The 2,270-nt window shown below is 34.0% G+C and overlaps 1 gene segment (V, D, J or C); it reads left to right on the plus strand.

Moving 5' to 3' along the window:
* Nucleotides 1–757: 757 nt before the first annotated feature.
* LOC107678937 (Ig lambda chain V-II region VIL-like) lies at nucleotides 758–1,473 on the plus strand. The segment is given in 2 exon segments: nucleotides 758–826; nucleotides 1,090–1,473. Coding segments are annotated over 2 exon segments (402 nt in total).
* The last annotated feature ends 797 nt before the right edge of the window (nucleotides 1,474–2,270 follow it).

Consider the following 2,270-nt stretch of genomic DNA (forward strand, 5'->3'; position numbering starts at 1 on the left):
TCTGATTCTCATTTTTTTTTTTTTTTGCATTACATGATTACAGGATGTGATTCTCTGGACAGTGTTGAACAAAATACAACAGTTCTTACAGCTCTTGAAGGAGCAGTTGTAACAATCAGCTGTCAATATGAAACCACTGATATATTGCCAATTTTCTTCTGGTACCAGCAAAAAGTTAATGGAGCTCCAGAATTCATGCTGGACAAATTTGATAATCATGCCATCCATTTCAAGGAAAGATTTAGTGGCGATCTCAACACAATTTCAAAATCTTTTCCACTGACAATCCAGGATGTGAGTGTGTCTGACTCTGCTGTGTACTACTGTGCTCTGCAGCCCACAGTGACTAAAACACAATCAACACTCATACAAAAACAGAGCAAGTGCTCAATTATATGACGAGATGCAAATCCACACGTTACTGACTTTTATACCACAACAATAACATGCATATAATAAAAAAATCTTTTAATTAGGAATTTAATTGTTTAGTGTTGTGCACTCATCACTATACATTACATAAAGTATGTAATGTGCTGAAAAATGGTTTTAATATTCTTTTGTGAACCTGTATAAAAATAATTTCTTGACCCGCACAATCTCACATTTATTATATTAAATGTAATGTTTGGTTTTAAAATAAGTGTATTTGACAACCAGTTTTTGGCATCAACTGTAAGAGTGTGAAAGAGGAGGAGTTTAGCACATGCATCTGAGATGATCTTGTTACATTTGCTAGACTGTCACAAAGCTCAGTCCTGCTGTAGTGAAACACACACATGCACAATGATTCTTCATTCAGTCATTCTGCTTTCTGCCTTGACATGTAAGTGCTTTTGTGTATGTTTTGCATGCATCTGTATTTCTAATTTTAAGGATATAAACATAATAATTTGTCATAAATAATCTTAAATGCTAAATTATTATAGTTAAATATCACATCCTAAATGTATTATTTTTTTACCACAATGACAATGTAGCATTAAAATTTACCTGTATTTTTTTATGTATATAATTTCAAATCATTGATCACTGTAATAAATCAATTTCAAACACTATTTGAAAAGTTATTCTTTTGCTCTTTTCCAGGTGTGAGTTTTGGAGATGAAATCACACCAGATAGTACTGAGGAATCTGCTGCAGTGGGTTCAACTGTTACTTTATCCTGCAGTTATTCCTCTGCACACTCACTTCAATGGTACCGTCAGCATCCCGGATCAGCTCCTCAATTTCATGTGCTCATAATAGAGAGTGTGAAAGAGACTAAGACATCTGATGTAGATCCCAGGTTCTCTACTAAGCTCAGAAAAGAAAAACAATCCACAAAAGAGATCAACCGTGTGGATCTGATCATCTCCTCTGCTGCAGTATCAGACTCTGCTCTGTATTACTGTGCTCTGAGGCCCACAGTCACAGGAAACACAAGAACACTGTACAAAAACCTGACATAACTCTACCGTCTACTAATCAGACTGGAACACATAACAATCAAGAGAATCATGTTCTTAAATTGCCAACTCAGACACTGAGCAAAAGTCTGATAAAATACATCCAAAGAAGACACATTTAAGATTAGATTAAATAACTTTGTACAAACCCACTATTTACGTGATTATATTTACTGTAAGTGAAAGGTACACTTATCAATGTAATTGCTAACAGCATTTATAAAAAAAGAAATGAAATAAATAAAAAAATGTAGGTGTAGGATTTTATAGGATGTTACTCTACAATAAAATATACTGCAAGTTTCAAAACTCAAAATGATACGCTTCTGAAACATCTGTATTTAAAAGAGAGAGAATCATGATCGTCGTATCAAAGAGGCGTGTTGTGATTTGTGAACATCTCATGTCTGTCAATCAAACATGCAAACTTTCTAAACTGATCTTGATTTGAAACTGCATTTCATGACCATCATGACCATGATCGGTTTAATATATAAGGACTCATGTACAAACGTTCTTTGCCATAAAGTGGTTTACTGCTGTTTATGCATTAGTGAATCTAGTGACTAAACCATCAACTTCACACTGTTCCTGTTAGAAGCTTGGCAACTCTGTTATCTATATCGTGATTATTTTATATACAGAAAGCAATCAAAGACCGTTCTCTTTATAATCACTCCAGCAGTCAATTCAAGATCAGCATGAGTCTATCAGTCATTTGATTTCTGCATTTTCACCAAAACTCCTGTTATAATCAGTGACAATTTACACTGCTTAAACGAGTCGGGTTTTCACTGTATTAGTTATGATTAAACTATTTGT

The sequence above is a fragment of the Sinocyclocheilus anshuiensis genome, unplaced genomic scaffold (assembly GCF_001515605.1).
Source record: "Sinocyclocheilus anshuiensis isolate Anshui unplaced genomic scaffold, SAMN03320099.WGS_v1.1 scaffold1576, whole genome shotgun sequence".
Taxonomy (NCBI): Eukaryota; Metazoa; Chordata; class Actinopteri; order Cypriniformes; family Cyprinidae; genus Sinocyclocheilus; species Sinocyclocheilus anshuiensis.